Source organism: Balaenoptera physalus, assembly GCF_965194825.1.
Source record: "Balaenoptera physalus genome assembly, chromosome: 15".
Lineage (NCBI taxonomy): Eukaryota > Metazoa > Chordata > Mammalia > Artiodactyla > Balaenopteridae > Balaenoptera > Balaenoptera physalus.
In genome coordinates, this window is record NC_138894.1 from 97,438,043 (window position 1) to 97,455,837 (window position 17,795).

At 49.2% G+C, this 17,795-nt stretch overlaps 1 protein-coding gene across 17 annotated transcripts in view; it reads right to left on the reverse strand.

The window, feature by feature from the left end:
* The window catches only part of SNTG2 (syntrophin gamma 2), a 210,426-nt gene that overhangs the window by 22,155 nt on the left and 170,476 nt on the right, over window positions 1-17,795 (reverse strand). For 14 of the 17 annotated variants that reach the window (XR_014254127.1, XR_014254128.1, XR_014254129.1 and 11 more), the window contains 3 exons: window positions 15,616-15,687; window positions 9,834-10,040; window positions 274-366 (listed from right to left, as the gene is read on the reverse strand). Coding sequence is in view for 12 of the 17 variants with exons in the window: in XM_082427048.1 (XP_082283174.1) it covers window positions 274-366; window positions 9,834-10,040; window positions 15,616-15,687 (372 nt within the window). In the remaining 5 variants the exon portion in view is untranslated. Of the gene's footprint in view, window positions 1-273; window positions 367-6,648; window positions 7,133-8,489; window positions 8,598-9,833; window positions 10,041-15,615; window positions 15,688-17,795 lie in introns of those variants that run through there. The other 3 variants (XR_014254131.1, XM_082427052.1, XM_082427044.1) reach the window with 3 other exon arrangements.

The window sequence follows — 17,795 nt, forward strand, 5'->3', positions numbered from 1 at the left end:
CAGCCCTGCCGACCTCCCCCTCCCCACCCCAGACCCCTGGGCACCTGCCCACGGGCACCACATGGTGTGGTGTCAGTCCTGCCCGGCTCTGGGGCTTGTGAGATCCTGGGAGCCTGAGCTTTCAGAGAGAAGGTCCACCACGAAGGATAACTTGCACAGGACACGAGACTGTCAGGGCTGGTGATGGCTGAGACACACACAGGTGTTAATGGCCCTGAAATGTAACAAAACGCACCGTTGATGGGCGCCTAGCCCCAGATGCCTGGCCCTTACCTTTGTTTTGCTGTCAAAGCAGGTGAATCCCAGAGCGAAATCCACTGTGAAGCACAGAGTGTCTCCTTGCCAACTGCACACGTACGTTTTGGACTAGAAAAAAGTATTAATTGTGAGAAAACGTTCTTTAATAATGAGGTTTAACATTAATCAGGTAGTTACAATACTTCCCCCAGTCAAAACCTATTTTTTTTAAAAGTGTTAACGTGTAAACCACCTGGAGGGAACCTGGAGGCCCGAGGTCACATGAAACCTGGGACACGGCTCACACGGGCAGCGTCCCTAGCTTTTGGTCTGTCAGCAAATTGTAGAAGTTGGACCATCTGCACGGGCGTCACTCTAACTAGAAATAAACCAGCAGAGCACACAGAGCTCCATTCGCCGAAGTCTCTTTGAAACACATCCCAGATTAGTAAATCCCTGTTGTGACTCATTCCAGAAGGACCATCCCTGTTACACAAATGGGGGGTATTGTTTTGCTCCTACAAATTGCCTCGGCACAGGCCAGGCTGGAAGTGTGTCCAGGAGAACCTAGACCCGGCTGTTCTTGGGAAACCGTCCGAGGAGGAGTTTGATGTAAAACGAGAACAAAGGACAGAAAAACGGCAGCAGCGACATCACCAAAACCCAAACCAAGGACCGAGGACCTCTCATGGGTGGCAGATTGCTGTGAGGGGCCAGCATTCCCCGCTCTGGGGCTGGTTCAGGTAGGGCGGCCTCAGCTGTCACGTGCACTTCTGTGGGCCCAAACCAATCTCCACGGGCCACCTGGTTTCCAGGGACCAGCGCTGTGAGGACGCGGGCACACGCAGGCACATACACACATGTGCACACACATGCACATGCACGTGCACACTTCCAGCCACGTCGGGCAAAAGCACAGAAACGCAGAGGCCTGTCCTCTACTGTCTGGGCACCGCTCTTAATATCAGGTGTGACTGCAGGAAGGCGAGCCCTGAGGTCCCGGGAGCACAGTAGTTACAACCTTGAGGTTAACCTGCAGGTAAAACGCTCCACTCAGCGGGAACCTCACCATCGGTCTGGACAGGAAAACGCGGCAGTGCCCCGTCAGCTGAACCCGCAGGCTTGTGGCTTGCTGGCTCTGGGAGTGTCAGTCACTGTGTCTTTTCAGCCCTGCCCTTGGTCTCCTCTGTGGGGACTCTGATGACATGGGGGCTTCATCCCCCGTCCCTCCCTTTACTCCCTGAGCCTCGCCTCCAGTGATCCAGCTTTCCGTCCTGAAGCTTCCCTGTGTCTGCTCTGCACCTCGCTGCCTTGATCTCTCTGCTGAGACCGTCCAGTCTCCATCTGTTCACTGTGCTGGCTCTTGTTTTGGAAGCACGGTTATCGGGGCTGCTGGAAAGCGCCCGTGGATGCTTCTAATCTCCCCTGGTCTTCACGCTGGCTTCTGTGGTCGTCTTCATTCATTCCGGATCTTCCAGGTTCTTGGCAGGAGCAGTGACCGTCGATCCACACCTGGCTGTTTTTGAATTTCGAGACCCTTCATCTGTTCTAAACCCTCTGTTGCACCCGACTTGCTCTGACGCGTCTTCCTCAGGGGAGGGGGCCGCCCTGTAGCCGGGTTCCCCGCTCGGCCTCTGGAGACGCAGGGCTCCCTCTCCTGCTGGGCAGCGATGGGCATCGGCCACGTGGTCCCCACGGACAGCCCGGGGGCGTGCCTGACTCGGCCCCCCAACAGCACTGGCAGGTCTGGGGGCCTCGTCCAGCCCGGCGCATGGGGGAGGATCAGGTCACACTGGAGGAGGGAGGCCCCGACCCAAGCTGACCGGGGTCCTCGCAGGACGGCGGCGGCAGAGCGAGTGCCGGGGGCCACCCAGCATCGCCGAGCGTACGCGTTCCCGTGAAGATGCGCGCTCACGTGACCTCAGCGCCGCACGCCGTCCAGGACGCCAGGACTGATGTCCCGGCAGCCCGGCCCCTCCCCACAGGCACACGCGGCGGGAAGGCGGCAGGAGAAGGTCATGCCCTGCAACGGTGGGACCCGGGTTTCTGTTCATGAAGGTGGATCAGAACAAGCCACCCCCCTCAGGGGAGGCACGGAGGGAGAAGCTAGAGGCGGCTTTGATTCCTCGGAGCTGCCGCTTGAGGCTCCGCGCTGGGCAGGGACCCGGTGCTGGTGCCACGTGAGGGCTGCGTCTCGGGAGCCCCGGGAGGGCCGTGTCCTGCCCCGCGTCTGGGGCGAGTGTCCATCGCCTTGTGTGCCCTGCACCTGGGCTCAGAGCGGGAAGGCCGGGGCACGTCCCCTTCACTGCCGCCCCCGTGAGCTCAGCCCTCTCCGGACGTGAGGCTCTGTTACCAGCGACACTCTCCGAAGACCGTGCTCTTCTGAGAAACGTGATCTGTCTGCAGACCCCGGGCCGGGCAGGTGTGCGTCCTGCCGCGCCTCCGCTCCGAGCGGGGCTCCCACGCCGGCAGGGCGTCCAGGGAGGGCGCTTCGGGCGGGTCGGTGGGTGTCTGAACAGCGCAGGGGGTTCAGGAACCAGGGGTCGCCCCGGAAGACGGGCAGGTGGTCCGTGCGGGTGGGGTGCTTGCACTTCGTCCCCTAAACAAAGGGGTGACGGTGGCCCCAGCACGCTCGGGTTCTGTGAAGGTCAGGTGATCAGTACCTGCGTAGCTCACAGCAGTGCTTGGTAAGCGTGAGCACCAGACGGGTGAGCGAAGGCTTCTGTGGGCGCTAGTCTGCCAAATTCTAAGCTGGGTGAACAGACCCTAGCGCAGGGGTGGGTGACGGCAGGCACCACCAAGCTCACTCGGGAGAAGCTGAAGGTGAGCTCTCCTCCCCCGGCAGGGGACCGTGCCGTCTGCAAGTTCTACTTCCGGAGACGTTTCCTCCTGTCATGGCACTTCGGGGGTACGTTTTCCATGTCCTTATATAAGGCCTTTGGGGAAAGTTAAAACTAAGGAATACTTGAGGCAGGAAGATGGGTAACTTATTGCAGAGGACATTTCCTTTTAAAAGAGTCTCTCTCCCCATATAAGTCTCTGCACCCTTTGGGGAAATGATGCTGGGAAGTTGATGTTATCTGGGTAAACGGGGAGTGGAATCCTCGGTGCCCAGGTGCTGTGCTGGCCCAGGACACATTGACCTGCTGTGTGTGGCGTCCGTCCCTCTGATGCCTGGGCCGTTAATCTGAAAGGAGCCTGGGCCAGACCCACCTGCTGATCTTGGCGAGTCTCCAGGGAGGCTGGAGCTCACCTGGGGATGGGGAAGGTGGCCGCAGCCTCTTTGGGAGTGCGTTTGACCACGAGAATACTGGTGCTGGTGAGTGCCATTGTGGAGTCTTCCCTGTAGCCTATTGGTGCCAGGACCCAGCTCCACCCACCAGCCAGTCGGCACCAGTCCTGGGACCCTCCAGACTGAGCAGCCAATCCTGTGGGGACCCAGGATTCTGCCCACCCACCAGAAAGCCAGCACCAGCACTGGGTCCCGCCAAGGGACCTGGCACCACAAGCAGGCCTGGACCAGCCCTGGGCACCCCCAGGCCCTACACCTAGTTGCATGGGGACACAGACCCACCATCGGCCTCCAGCAACCTCTGCACGAGGCAGGGCGTGGCAGCCAACTGGGCCAGGGACCAGCCCAACCTGTGACTGTGCCCACAGCAGTCAGCCAACCACCCCACACACGGAGGCACCACTAGAGCACACAGCTCTGATGACCAGAGCGGAGTGTGCTGCTAGGACCCTCAGGATGTCTCCTGCATGAGGCCACGTCTCCAAGACTGGGAAAGGTCACTGACCTACCTAATACACACAAGTAAACACAGAGAAGCAGGCACAATGAGGCAAGGAAGCAAGATGTTCCAAATGAAGGAATAAGATAAACCCAAGAATTAGAACTAAGCAAAGTGGAGATAAGCAATCTTCCTGATAAAGATCTCAAGGTAATGATCATAAAGCTGCTGAGAGAACTCGGGAGGAGAATGGACACAGTGAGGAGTTTGACAAAGAGGTAGAAAATATGCACAGAAGAGCCAAACAGAGCTGAAGAACACAAAACAAATAAAAATACACTAGAAGGAATCAACAGTAGACTAAATGATACAGAGGAACAGACCAGTGAACTGCAAGACAGAACAGTGGAAATCACCCAAGCTGAACAGAAAAAAGAACTTTAAAAAATGAGGACAGTTTAAGAGACCTCTGGGACAACACCAAGCGTATTAACATTCACGTGGTAAGGGTCTCAGGGGGTGAAGAGAGAGAGAGAGAAGGGCTCAGAATGTAACTGGAGAAATAATAGCTGAAAACTTCCCTAACCTGGGAAAGGAAACAGACATCCCAAGTCCAGGAAGCACAGAGTCTCAAACAGGATCAACCCAAAGAGGACCACCACCAAACACACTGTAATTAAAATGGCAAAAATTAAAGTTAGGGAATATTAAAAGCAGTGAGAGAAAAGCAACAAATAACACAGAAGAGAATCCCCAGAAGACTGTCAGCTGATTTCTCAGCAGAAACTCTGCAGGCCAGAAGGTAGTGGCACGATATATTTAAAGTGATGAAAGGGAAACACCTACGACCAAGAACATTCTACCCAGCAAGGCACTCATTCAGCTTTGATGGAGAAATCAAAAGCTTTACAGGCAAGCAAAAACTAAAAGGGTTCAGCACCACCAAACCACTGAGCAAGAAATGTTAAAGGGATTTCACTAAGTGGAGAAGAAAAGACCACAACCAGAAACACGAAAATTATGAAAGGAAAAATCTCCCTGGTAAAGGCAAACATACAGTAAAGATAGTAGATCAACTATTATAAAGCTAGTAGGAAGCTTTTTAAAAGGTAGTAAAATCATCTATATCAACAGTAAGTACTTAAGGGATACACAAAACAAAAGAATGTAAAATATGATGTCAAAAACATTAAACGTAGCAGGATGGAGTAAAAATGCAGGGTTGATAGAATGCATTCAACTTAAGAGATCATCAATTTAAAATAACACACACACTCCCACACACTCACAAAAACACACACTCACACACTCTCACATGCACACATACACTCACTCACACACACTCACACTGTCACACAACACACACACTCACACTCTCACACACACTCATACACACACACTCACCCACTCTCTCACACAACACACACACATACACAACACACACTCACACACACTGTCACACACTCATACACACACTACACAACACACACTCACACTCACATACACACACACACAAACTCTCAGAGACACACACTCACACACACTCGCACACACACACATATATATGTTGATATATACATAAACTTCATGGTAACCAAAATCCAAAATCTTCAGAAACACACACAAAAAAGAGAAGGCAATCAAAACATAACACTAAAGATAAGTCATCATACCACAAACAAAGAGAGCAAAAGGAGAAAGGAACAAAAGAGAACTACAAAAACAACCAGAAAAATAATTAACAAAATGGCAATAAGTACATACCCATCAATGATTACTTTAAATGTAAATGGAATAAATGTTCTAATCTAAAGACACAGAGTGGCTGAATGGATACAAAAACAAGATGCGCGTACATGCTGCCTACAAGAGACTCACTTCTGATCTAAAGACACACACAGGTTGAAAGTGAGGGGATGGAAAAAGATATTCCATGCAAATGTAAATGAAAAGAAAGCTGTGGTAGCAATACTCATATCAGACAAAATAGACTTTAAAGTAAGACTGTTATAAGAGACAAAGATGGACACTACATAATGATCAAGGGATCAATCCAAGAAGATATAACAATTGTAAATATTTAGGCACCCAACATAGGAGCACCTCGATATATAAGGCAAATATTAACAGACATAAAGGGAGAAATTGACAGCAACACAATAATAGTGGGGGACTTTTAACACCCCACTTACATCAATGGACAGATCATCCAGACAGAAAAACAAGAAGAAAATACTGGCCTTAAGTGACACATTACCAGATCTATCTATCTATCTATCTATCTATCTATCTATCTATCTATCTATCTATATGCCATCTATCATCTATCTATGTATCGAGGGGGAGAGAGAGAGGGAGAGACAGAGAGAGAGAGAATTGGGGATAACAAAGCAGCTTAGGCAATAGCAGCAGATGACGGATACTGCCTGAATGACACGGGAACACAGGTTATTCACACAGCTGAGTTGAGGCCGAGAGATCAGTGACAGAGCAGTTCTGGGAGGGGAGGGACTCAGAGACACAAGTATAGGTGTGGATGCCAAAGGACAGGGTATATCCCGATGCTAGTGCATATATATATATATATATATATATATATATATATATATATATATATGAACATCTCACAGTGAATGTTTAGTAAGTGTTGAATTGTGTGACTCACAAATAAAGCTGAATGTTTCCATCGAAAACAGAAATGTTTATTTTGTAAGACAATGTATGGATGCAGTATTTGGAATTGGTGATTTTGTTGACAGTGCCTTTAATGTTCTACTTGTTTTCTGAAAACTTACCTCTATGTGAAATCTTAAAAGGTAAACCCAAGTTAGTCTTGTCTTACTCAAGATTACATGGAGTTCTTTTTTTAGGGATACAAACATAACCTTTAAAAGAAAGTGGTTTGGAGTCTTATGCCAGAAGGAAGTAGATGTCAAGAAACGTACCCTATTTTTAGATTGTTTTATACGTTTTTGGGAGGCAGCTGATCTGTGATATCATATGTTGGAGACTCTGGGTTTACAGTGAAAAACTAGGACAGGATCCCCCCATTATTGAGCTTGGATTCCAGATAAATGCATGGAATCGTGATTCTCCGCCACATTTTCAGGTCACATCGGTGTTCCCTTCCTGTCCTCATCCATCAGAACCAGAATGGTTACAGCCTGGAAAGAGGAAGGTTTAAAATGTGAACAATTAATAAATGCTAATTTGGCTGTGCTCTTCCATGATGGGAATGTTAATTGGAAGACTAGATTGACCCCGAAATAAATTCAGGAGCAGAAATAGAAACGTTACAAGCAGCGCTCTGAGTTCCCATTTAATTAAATTAAGCTGTGATGGTTTTTAGAGAAATGAGTTGCTGAGCTGTAACCTAATCCATACTCCAGCATCTTCCTGGGAAATACGCAGAAGAGCTCATTTGGACCAAGAACAGCACTAAATAGCACCTCTCACAATTACACAGATGTCGGCGATTCACTCTGGAGACTTTCAAATATTTACCATGGCGATTACTCAATTTAGAGTTTTCAAACAAAATTTCCAAGGAGAGCACAGCTCCAGGAGTCTAGATATGTTTTCTCATCAGCGGCTCTGTCTGTATTCAAACAGCTGGAGAAGGAACACGGGCTCTTTAACTGTTTAATCCCCAAGCGGTATGGACGCGGCAGCCCACTCGCATCCCTAAACGTTGCTCGGCGGCTATCTGTTCCGCACGGGTGCAACCCGAGGGTGACCAGTGTCCCTGCGGCCTGGGGGTCACGCTACATCCAGAAGGAAAGCATGGAAAAATAGGGTGCGGGCGGAGGACGGGCCGCAGATGCAGAAGGAGCTGCATGGGTGCTGCCGTGTGGGAGGGTCAGGGGTGCAACGTGGGGTAGTCAGTGAGCCCCGAGGATCAAGGCCAGAAGTCCGCCATGGCCCAGACAGTTTCATGGGCCCGAGCGGCAGACCTGGACCTGCCTGCAGTGTTGTCCCCGGCTGCCTCGACGCACGGCTGCAGGAACAAAAGGACGCACTGTCTCTGCCACTGACAGGTTAGGTTAGGATCTGGGGGTGGAGAGGAGACACACAGGAGCCTGGGACGGTCTCCCTGCTGCGCGCTGGTGCTTACGGCCAAAGGACAGCGGGCGGCACCCCCGGGCCCGAGTGGAGGCCCGGGGGGCTCAGGCAGACAGGAGGGCACGGTGGTACAGCCCGGACCCGCAGCCTGATCGCGAATGCTCGGGAGGACCGGGATTCAGGGCGTCAGCGCGGGGAGGGCACAGACCGTCTGCCGTCCTCCTGGCCGCGGGGGCTCGGGGCCGTCTGCAGGCCTGGAGGACAGGCTGCCTTCCCCGGGCTCAGAGGACCTGAAACCCCAGCCCCGGTGCTCCTTTCAGCTCAGCCGCAGACCTACGACGGCCACGTCTGCCTTAATGTCTGCATTTTGAGCATCTTGATTATATTTTAAACATAACTTGGAAAGTGGAGGTGCAAGTTCTCTGTGGTAAAGGGATGAACAAAGGGCGCTCAACTGACTTTAATGAACAAAAGTAGAGGCGACACCAGGAAACGCAGGGGGCTCTGCTGACGGGGCTGGCTGTGAGGGGGAAAACCACTCCAGGAGCAGGAACTAAAGACACCGGGCTGGAAAGACGTTCCAGAGAGGGCTGTGCGGTAAAGCCAGGGAGAGCCACAGTGAGTTACGCGTGACGAGATTTTGCAGATACAGGAGCTGGATTCTCTTGTTTGGTAGAATTTGGGAGGACTGTAATTTTAAAGCCAACTACACAGATGCCACTTAGCCCAGCTTGAAGCCTGGCTTCCTCCACATCCTGGCCGTCGTTTTGACTTCAAAAGCACGCAGTTGCACTTTCTTATATCCACAGTGTTTCCAGCTGAAAGAGTTGTCAGTTCATGAGCAATAAATGAATAACAGATTCCCTGGGAAGATGTTCACATCATCAGAGAGAACTACAACTGAGCAAGGGTATCTCGGGGCCTCAGGAGGAACCAGGCTTGGTTTCCGTGAACGTCTGCGTGGGACCCACCGTGTGGACCACGGATTTCAGAGAACATCACACAGCTGAAGGGAGGCTCCCTTCTCCCCCCCTAGCACTGAGCATCAGGGGACTCGGTACATTTTTACAGCCTGAACAAGAGATAAATGATGACACAGAATCTTTTCACATTCAAAGCAGTGCTGATAAATGAAGGAGCTGCTCCCAAACCCTCACCCAGAGCGACTGACGCCAGGCCAGGAAGGAGAAGGAACCCAGAACTTCCGGGTGGAGTTAAACCCACCCCACGACGCTGCATCTGTTTTCTCACTTCCAGCCGTGCGAACTCCCCCGTGAAGGGCAGCTGCTACTCCCAACAACGCGGATTATGACGCACACTACCTCAGCCGCTGAGTCCTTACACACCCCAACCTGGGAGAGATTTATTTGCTGTCCCGAAAAGGGAGAAGCGACCCAGACACATGAGCTGTTTTATGTTCCTGCTGGATCATTAAGTTTGAGAGGAAGGGCCATCAAGTGCCTTAAAATATGACAAAGGTCCGGGTGAATTCACAGCAAACACGGCTGGTGAGCAAACACCAGGGACCTGACTGCGCCGTTGGCTGAGGGCGCTGCCTTTACACGGCGTTGGAGGCCGTTTCCTCACACTGAATAGAAAGACTGATGTAAACGAGATGAAAGCTCTGCCTCACTTCTCCCTAAATTCACCCATTTCATCTACTGGGCACACTTGACGTAGGGACCCAGACGAGAAACGCTCAACTCCTGACGACTCCTGTTTTCTGGAATACGCGCTACAGCTGCTCTACCTTATGTCTCAGGTACCCGAGCAGGTTCTATCAGAGACGAGCGAGTCACTCACCCCCGTCCTCTGCACGTCCAGGAAGGTGGCCCTCTGGAAGGACAGCTCCCACGCAGCCAGCTCGCTCCCCAGCTCCACGCTGAACACGTGGCTCCTGCCGTGGCCGACGAGGACGCTGAAGCAGAAGGGCCTGTGGTCCCTGCGGTTGGGGTCCTGGAGACCCAGACAGAGGCTGGCTTGGGCCCAGCAGTCATCCGGAAGCCAGAACTGAAACAGAGAGGGGGGCACGCAGGTTAGAGGGGACGGCCCCTGGGTGACCGGTCCACGGAGGGCGCCCGGGACAGAGGGGCCTCTCCCAGGCTGGGGGCTGGGGCCACACTCCACCAGGTGACCTCCCAGCCACGCGCCTGGATTCAGGAGCAGCGTCCCCCGACGTCGCTGCCGTGGAAACGGGCCCATAAGTTAATATCTGGGAGTCAGTTACGTCCAACCGCCAATGCTCTGCAAGCATCTTGCACCTAAAATATCAGTGGCCACAACTTCTGTTTCTATGTTTAGCTTTAAAGATAAAGAAAAAAGTCACGAGATGTTTATGCTTAAGTTGAGCACAAAATCAGCAAACACTGAAGACAGCGAGACCACACAACTCTGCCCCCTCTGCCGGGGTCCCCGAAGGGTGACCCGCTCCTCGGCCATGTGCGGAGCGTCTAGGGTCCCCCAGGGACACAAGGCCACCGAGACCTCACTACGTGAACCCAGAGGTCCTGGCCACACAGAAGACGAGTTTTAGAAATAGTTTCAAAACCAAAGGTTGAAACAAGAAAAAAGAGCCGTTGTTCAGTTCCTGGTTAAACATTTAAGCAGAAGACGTGAATCAGCCTCGGCACGTCCGTGGATCACAGACATACCGGGTGGACGTCCTGGCAGCTCTGAACCTCGGGGCAGGGGGTGTCCGCCACCGCCTCGCCTGAGTCATGGACGCGCCCAGCTAAGGAGCAGCTGCGTCAGGCTTCACGCGGGGACCAGGAGTGATGGAGCCCGGGGCCTCCAACGAGTCAGCGCCTCAGGCCGGAGCCTGCTCGTAACTCCCTCTGTGTCTCTCTGTCTCCCTGTGTGCGTGTGTCTCTGCATCTGTGTCTCTGTACCCTGGAGATTCACGTCCGTCTTCGTCTCCCGCTCACCCACCCGCTGCACAGACACCCTGAAGAGTCCGCGCCAGGCCCTGCACTAGGGTGGCATCTGCCCACACGGCCTCCCCGGGGAAGGGGATGCAGGTGGACATCCTGCCAGGGCTGATGAGACGTGGCGTGAGCCACAGCCTGGTGGCAGCAGGAACAGAGGCTGCCCACGGGCTGGGCCTTCACAACCCGACTCCGAGCTATCCGGATCCACGCGGGCTGTTCCGCCAAGCCACACCCACCACTCACACTGGTGGCCAGACTTCATTCCCCGAATCCCCGTGACCCACCCTGTGGGCTGGTCTGGTTTTATGTGGAATGCGCTTCTGCCTTCTGGGCCCAGGCTTGTGAGTGCAGTGGCTGCTGACGGGGGTGGGGATGGGCGCACGGGCTCCGGGTGCCCTCTGCCTTCTCAGGGCCTCGCGGCGGCTCTGCAGGCCCCGATCCGCGCTGTCCCCGCTTCTGCCGCCCAGGAACCTGTCCTCACGCGTCACTTAGACACTTGCTGCCTTGTGGTATGCGACGTGAGGGTGTGTGTGCGTGCGTGTGCGTGCGTGTGTACGGGTGTGGTGTGTGCCTGGTGCACCTGTCCTGATCCTAAATGAACGCGGTACAGAGGCTGCACCTGGATTTTGGAGCCCCCAGGTCCTTGGCCTCAGACTGGCGTGCACAGAAAGTCCTCAGGAAAGAGGGCAACAGGTCCTAAGCCAAGAAGAGCAGGATGCGAGTCAGCTGGCCTGACTTCCCAGAAACTCCGTCCGTAACTACTGACCTTGAGTGTCAGGACTGACCACCAAAGAAGGACTCTGAGCAAGTGTTTGTGCAGGTGGCACTGTCGACGGCACGGCTATGTTCTTTCCTGTACTGGTGTACGTGGGGGGCTGTGAGCTGCTATAGGAGAAAAACAGGCTTTGGGGTCAGACAGACAACACTTGGGACCTTCTTGGCCAATTAATAGCTGTTGACCTTGAGCTTTTCACTTCTAAGCCTAAATATCCATAAAATGGGGTGTAAGAGAAAGGTTGTCATGGGTTTAAAGGACAGCACGGATGAAGCGTGTGGCACCTGCATCCTCGCCCATGTGGCTCGTTTTCTGTTTACATAGAGCCCACCGTCCACAGGCAGTGCTGAGTCGTGGCGTAGACTTAACTTTCACGTCTAACGTATAGCGAACTGTCTCCCGACAAAGTCAGCGACTACACAATCCAGCATCAAGTTTCCAGCTGCCCAGTCCTGATGTGGCCCCCCTGCCCCAGACTGTGAGAAGACAGAAACCATCCTGGGTTCACTTTTCAGAAAACAAAATGCAAAGACTATTTTAGAAAATTACCTGGATTTTTTCCTGCTTCTATTTATTTATTTGAGACGATTATAGCAACAATACAGGAAATTTAAAAGACCGATCATTCTATTATGATCTATCTTTCGTCATCTAATTTGTTTTTATATTTCCTGCATGCAATGTCTCTTTGTACACATAATTCTATAAATGTGTAATGTGATTTTAATGGAGCACTTGAAATATACGACCCTATTAGGTCTTTATTTCTCAGTGGTCGTCTGACAACTCTCCCAATGTTCACTACTTAAGAATATCATTAAAAATTTCCATGCGCACAGCTATTTGACTCTTGCTAATTCCTTGTTTTGAGTCAGTTCTGAGGAGTGAGCGCGTTTGATCGAGCAGTGAAGTGTTTGTGAGCCTTCATTTGAATGGACAAACCTCAGCTCTATGTGCAAGAACAAATAGAAGAGTTAAAAATAACCTTTGAACCACCTGAGAAATCCCAAGAAAGGACACTGAAGGACTTCATAGATGTGATTACTTTCCGCACCTCAAACTGTTGAGCCTCACAAAAATAATGTGCTGTAAATGCTGCAACGTGAGTGAAATCACTGAGCCCTACACAGCTCAGTTCCCCAGATACTTTCTGTAGCTTCTTTCGGAAACAGTAACTCAGTTCTTATGCGCTGCAATGTGTCGTTAAGACTAAAATATCGGGAGCGATTACAAAATTAAAGGTCTCTGAGCTGCTGTGGAGACAGCAAGTGACTGAGGCACCCCCCAAATCGCTTCCTGCAGCCTGACCAGCTGCAAAGGCCCCTCCCTGACTCTGGGCCCCCGCCTGCCATCCTGGGAGCATTTACGGTAGAAAACTCATCCTTCTAAACCCTCTCTCTGCCCCTTGGAAGTGTAGATCTTTTTAAAGCCTCCGCGGGTTCTATAGGGCGAGCCGGGGTGCCATCCACACCCCTGGAGCGCGAATGCCCAGGAATGGGGCCCGTCCTCCTGTCTCTGCGGGCGGGAGCCTCCCTCGCGGGACCCAGGCCAGGCTGCACAGCTACTTCCCTCCACGAAGATGGGAGAGAGGTTCCTCTTCCTTTGGGTGGGGCCCACCTGGGCCACACTCGCCCCTCACCCAGATCGGGAACCCCTGCCCTTTGTTTCAGTGGAGTTGAGGTCAGTCTCTGCCCCCAGTGACGTCTTCCTTGTCTGTTTAACTTCGATGGGTACAGGTTTTCTCTGACCGGAGTTGAGGAGAACTGTATTCTCCTTATTCACAAGGCTGCACTTGAGAGGCGGCTGGAGAACAGGTCACAGGAGGACACTCCAGAGAGCTGCCCGCGAGGCCAGTGCTTCTGACAGGTGAGGCAGAACAGGATTTAGAGAGGTGGCATTTCAGGTCAAAGGACGTGCACTGTTTACATTTTGATAGACCCTTCCTTGCATTGTCACCAACCTTTTCATCTTTGACAGTCTAATTGGCAAACATATTATTTCATGGTTTCCACTTGCATTTCTTTTTTTTTCATTTTTTTAAAAAAATTATTTTATATTGGAGTATAGCTGATTAACAATGTTGTGTTAGTTTCAGGTGTACAGCACAAGATTCAGTTATACATATACATGTAACTATTCTTTTTCAAATTATTTTCCCATTTAGGTTGTTACAGAGTGTTGAGCAGAGTTCCCTGTGCTGTACAGTAGGTCCTTGTTGGTTATCAAAAAGTAAACAGTCCACATCCTTTGACCTAGAAATTCCACCTCTCTAAATTTTTCCTGGTGATACACTTGCACCTGTGTGAAATGATTTATTACATTGTTTGCAATTGCAAAAAAATGGGAACAAATTAAATATCCCTTGATAAGGGCTTGGTAAAATAAAATATGATACATTCATGGAATTGAACACTAGGTAGTGGTTTTAAAGTGGGATCATCTCTTTGTGTATATTGAAGAAAGATCCACAAGATAAACTATAGAGCAAAAAGTGACGTGTGGAATAGTGTGTATGCTTCCATTTGCAGAGGGAAAAAAGAATAGTGTACATATAAAAAAAAATAGAAACGGATTTAGCTGAGCTTCAGGCCAAGGGAACCTGGACCCCACCTGCCTCCAGTGAGGCTTCTGGAACTTACTCCCCCTCTGTGCTTCTGGGTCTCGGCTGTCAGATGGAGATGACAAGGATTAACTCCTCAGTTGGGGACAGGATTAACTCAGGATGTAAATGGAGCACTTAGCAGGGCTCCAGGAGGCTCACTCAGCAAAGGTAAGATATTATTATCAAGATCCTTTGCCAAACATATGAGTAAATTTGGTTCCACTGAAAAATGCAAACGGAATATTCTTACGTTGAGAGTGAATATTTATGCAGGAGGCGCCTCACTGCTGAGCAGTGTTTTTATTATTCACTACGTGGAGGCCGTTTATGATTTAAGTCACGATTGCAATCAAGTCTGATTGATTCAATTTTCTCACCTCTTTCATGGTGAGTGTGGAATACAGACACATAATTGTAAGAACTGGAAAAAGGAATTTTTGGAGAAAGTGTCATAGAAAAACACCACCACAACTACAAAATTTGATTTCTGGACTAAATATTAATGACTATACTTTGAAATGGTGATTATGAAAACAAATCATTAAAAAAATTTTATACTAAAGTGCTAGTTCTTACAATAATCATACATTTATTTCATGTTTTGATAACTGAAGTAAATATTACAGATAATTTAAAACTCATACATGCAAAATGACCAACATCAACAATCAAAGGCACCTGAGAAAAGGGGAGATTTTGTAAGATCACTGTTTAAAGACTCCCAACAAGACACAGAATTCAATCTCCTTTTTAAAAATGTTGAATGCTATACATTTATTATGATTATTATTTACCCTGCATTGAGTTTAATACTTTTGCTGTAGCCATCCTCCTGGCTAATTTCATGATTTCAGTTACTTCATAGCATGTTTATTGATTAAAAATTTTTTTCAATTTTTCTGAAAAGATATGCTGGATAAAAACAGAAGAGGCTGGATAGTTTATTAATGAAGCACACATATAAAATATGACGGTCCTATGAAGACATCCCAATACCAAATGAACATCTCAGATGTCTGGAAAGCCATATAAACAAGTTGAAAATATAAAAAGGCCAGAATGAAATAATGAGGCACCTACATAAAAAATAGAAAAAGGACTTAAAAGTTCCTCTATGATATTCTTTTGTGGAATTTTGATGAATGATTGTGGGATGAAGCTAGATGTTCATGTTATTTTACTATTTCAACAGACAGTGGGAAACAAATATTTCTCTCACTCTTTAAGCCCAAAGGGTCATCTTGTTAATATGAAAGCATCTAATGTGCAAAGGAAACTTACCTTGTGAACTTTAAATAGTACCTCACAGAGGTTATAGGTTTTTTCCGCTTGGACCCAGTCTAATGTGCTCACCTGCAAGAAATATAAAAGAGACACATAAATCTTACGTGTTCTCACCCAAAATAAGGGGAACTGTATGAGGTGATGGAGGTGTTAACTAACTTGATTGTGGGAACCACTTAACAGTGTACATGGATATCAAATCATCACACAGTACACTGTAAATATATTCGATTTTTGTCAATCGTACCTCGATAAAACTGGGAAAAAATTTAAAGTATACATGCAAAAACACATGCTATTTTTAGTATGAGAATTTAAACATTTACAACAATGGAGCTAGTCAATGTGTCTTTACCTTCATTAAATTCTAAACCAGGAGCAGGACAGTTGAAAAAGTATGCCATGGCAAGTTTTGCTGAGTAATTGCATGTCCCCACTGTTGGCGTGAAGTATGAAGATGTTTAGATACATTATTGATACAAGAACCCAGTAACGGCGGAACTTATCTATTACACACAATTGGGCATAATTTTAGGAATTCATTTTGGGTGCCTTTTACATTAACTTAAGGACCCATTTTAGGTTAAATTTAGAGACTGCTCACCCATTCTGCTACGCTCCTAACTTCTGTTAAGCAGCTACTATCTGTGTGTCTGCATGGCCATCTGTGGTTTGAGCTGTCCCCTTCCATTTAGTTCTCCTTGCTGAGGGTCACTTTCCTTTCCCCCCTGGAAGACCCCCTCTCCACGCCCGGCTCCCGTGCTCCCGGTGGGTGACTGCTCAGCCCAGGGTGGAGGTGCCCTCGGACGTGAGTCGGTCCGTGCGTCTCACCCTCTGGGCCACGGTGACTGTTTCAAGGAGAATGTGCCACAGTCAGAGACACAGCTGACACTGAGAAGATGCTTGGACTTCTGGGATGGACCGCTTCTTCCACGGACTTGAAGCGAAACGCTTCCACCCTGAGAGCCTTTGGAAGCTGTGTGGGGACCATGTGGCCATCAGTCACTACGATGTACCCTCACTGGTCATCAGCTGTGACACACACACACCCACTAAGGCAGGATGGTGAGAACAGGGAAGATGGGGGGCCTGAACTCTCTACCTGCCACTCACTTTCCTGTAAACCTAAAAAACAAAGTTTATTAATTAATTTTCAAAAGCAGGTCTTTCTCTTCATTGCCTTCTGCCTTGACAATTTTCTATTTTATCTGACCACATCTGATTTGAAATAGAGCAGAGAGTGTAGATTCTCAGATGTAGTATCTTGGCATATTTTAATATTATTGTGGAACACTTGTGTAGCCCCAGAACTGACACAGAGTAATATTCTATATTAGATACATAATTGTCTAATATGCCTTCAGTCTACAAATCTTCACTTAAATTACTTCTTTCCAGGTAAATATTTTTTTAAATGATAGAATATACTTCCCTAATTGACATCCTTAAAATCACTTCTAATATTTCTTGCATATTCATAGGTAACTGCTATATAATTTATATGTTAATGCTATAAGATGCTATAAAATTGGTTTTATAAGTGTTATTTAACACATGTTAATGGTGTCTGAAAACATGAGTAGCTGAAACATTATTTCTCAGATTCCAATTTGCAAATCAGAAATAACGATTCACGCTAAGAAAGGAGAGCTGAGTGCATGAGAAAGGCCAGAGAATCCTGGTTTAATGCAGCTTTTCCAGCATGCATCAGCACACAGGAGAGACCTGGGGTCACCACTCCCCACCGCCGACTGTTTACTCTTCGTAGGTAACTCAGCCCCAGAAAACCCACCACCTTCCCCCGCCCCACGCTGCTCCTTTCCTGTCTTCCAGACCTTCTCCCTTCTTTTTCCTCGTTGCCTTCAACATCTCCCTTTCCCTCATCCTGAAGGAGCTCAGAAACCATCCTTGAAGACAGGACTTTCTCTTTAATTTTTCCTAATTTATTTGCCACAGAATCTCTGGGCCTTTTAAAAGTTCATTTAGATATTCTGACACAATGTGTTGGCCACAAGGCTCCATGAGTGTGGTCAGGCTTTCTTGGCAAAGACTGCTGGCCCTGGGACAGAGGAGGAGTGAGGGACCCAGGCTGGGGGGTCTGAGAGCAAATCAGCAGGGACACTTGTAGATTCACTCCCCTGGAGGCACTTATTTGTTCTCATTCCAAAGAGAAATGG